We start from the raw sequence: 1,866 nt of genomic DNA, 5'->3' as shown, positions 1-1,866 counted from the left end.
AGTTTGGGTCGGTTCAGGTTGGTGCAGGTCAGTTTGGGTCGGTTCAGGTTGGTGCAGGTCAGTTTGGGTCGGTTCAGGTCGGTTTGGGTCGGTTCAGGTTGGTGCAGGTCGGTTTGGGTCAGTTTGGTGCAGGTTGGTGCGGTCCGGTTCAGGTCGTGCGGGTCGGTTCTGTCCACCACTAGTTGGACTCTCTCTGGGCAGACAACGTTAAACCGAGGGCCCAATTTAAGCCCTTGAAATTGGGCCTCTGTCTCTTTAAAACCTCCTGCTCTCTCTGAAGCTCCGCCTCCAAGAAGTCATCCCAACATGGCTCCTCTATTAACCCTTTAATGTTTTTACCAGCGTTGCTCTGAGCAGCAGCTCCTATAATGAGCTCAGCAGATGTTTGCTAATTGCTGCTGGCTAGTCTGAAGGAGCTGAGTGTGGGAGGAGCTGCGCCTTGAAGGCGGGGCTAGGTCCATTCAGGCATTTTGAACAGCTGAATGGTTGCCATGGAGATTAAAGAGTTTCTCAAACATACATGAAAGAATCAAATCAAACCTCCATGTTTGTTTGAGTGAAAAACATTAAAACATGTTTGGCTAAAGGAGTGGATTCTACATGACACTGTCCCTTTAAGAGCAGCGCTGCAGATGAAGGTGTGGCCGCGGCGCCGCTCCTCACCCTCCATGACGTCGGTCAGGTAGCTGGCGGCGCTCATTGCTCTCCCCCTCCGCTCTGACCCCTGCGTGGACGAAGGTCGAGGCAGCAGCATGGTGCTGAGCTCCGTGGTGGACGTCGGGACCTGAGACACACAGAGGACACGTTAGCGGACGTCCAGCAGCAGGAAGTGTCCTCGGCCACTTCCTGCTGCTGGACAGGAAGCTGGTTTCAGTTTCCATCCTGGATCTGAAGCCTCTTCCTGCTCATTCAGCAACATGCTCTCCACTTTCTGTTGGGTCAAGCAGCGCGCCACGCTGCCATTGTTGGAGTTCCCATCGCCACGGCAACAGATGAGCAGGTAATGACTGGAGTTCAATAGATGAGAGAAATGGATGTGGAGCTCAGCGGTGAAAAGGACTGCTGAGGTTTCAGATGAGCTGAGAAACATCCACTTGACTCCAACCTGAAAACCTGCTGCAGAATTCATGAAACAATGACGCTTAGAGAGAGAGAGCAGAACAAGCGAGAGCAGAGCAGAACGAGCGAGAGCAGAACGAGCGAGAGCAGACCAGAACGAGCGAGAGCAGAGCAGAACGAGCGAGAGCAGAACGAGCGAGAGCAGAACGAGTGAGAGCAGAACGAGCGAGAACAGAACGAGCGAGAGCAGAGCAGAACGAGCGAGAGCAGAACGAGCGAGAACAGAACGAGCGAGAGCAGAGCAGAACGAGCGAGAGCAGAGCAGAACGAGCGAGAGCAGAGCAGAACGAGCGAGAGCAGAACGAGCGAGAACAGAACGAGCGAGAGCAGAGCAGACCGAGCGAGAGCAGAACGAGCGAGAGCAGAACAAGCGAGAGCAGAGCAGAACGAGCGAGAACAGAACGAGCGAGAGCAGAGCAGAACGAGCGAGAGCAGAGCAGAACGAGCGAGAACAGAACGAGCGAGAGCAGAACAAGCGAGAGCAGAACGAGTGAGAGCAGAGCAGAACGAGCGAGAGCAGAGCAGAACGAGCGAGAACAGAACGAGCGAGAGCAGAGCAGAATGAGCGAGAGCAGAGCAGAACCAGTGAGAGCAGAATGAGCGAGAGCAGAGCAGAATGAGCGAGAGCAGAGCAGAACGAACGAGAGCAGAACGAGTGAGAGCAGAGCAGAACGAGCGAGAGCAGAACGAGCGAGAGCAGAACGAGCGAGAGCAGAACGAGCGAGAGCAGAACGAGCGGGAGCAGAG

The 1,866-nt window shown here is 54.7% G+C and overlaps 1 protein-coding gene across 2 annotated transcripts in view; it reads right to left on the bottom strand.

Annotated features, from left to right (window-relative positions):
• Positions 1 to 1,866, bottom strand: part of LOC103156754 (sodium channel protein type 5 subunit alpha-like) — a 60,791-nt gene that overhangs the window by 52,086 nt on the left and 6,839 nt on the right. For both annotated transcript variants that reach the window (XM_016664565.1, XM_016664566.1), the window contains exon 6: positions 664 to 784. In XM_016664565.1, coding sequence (XP_016520051.1) covers positions 664 to 784 — 121 coding nt within the window. The remainder of the gene's footprint in view (positions 1 to 663; positions 785 to 1,866) is intronic.

The sequence above is a fragment of the Poecilia formosa genome, unplaced genomic scaffold (genome assembly GCF_000485575.1).
Source record: "Poecilia formosa unplaced genomic scaffold, Poecilia_formosa-5.1.2 Scaffold497, whole genome shotgun sequence".
Lineage (NCBI taxonomy): Eukaryota > Metazoa > Chordata > Actinopteri > Cyprinodontiformes > Poeciliidae > Poecilia > Poecilia formosa.
This window is presented reverse-complemented; position numbering and strand designations above follow the sequence as displayed.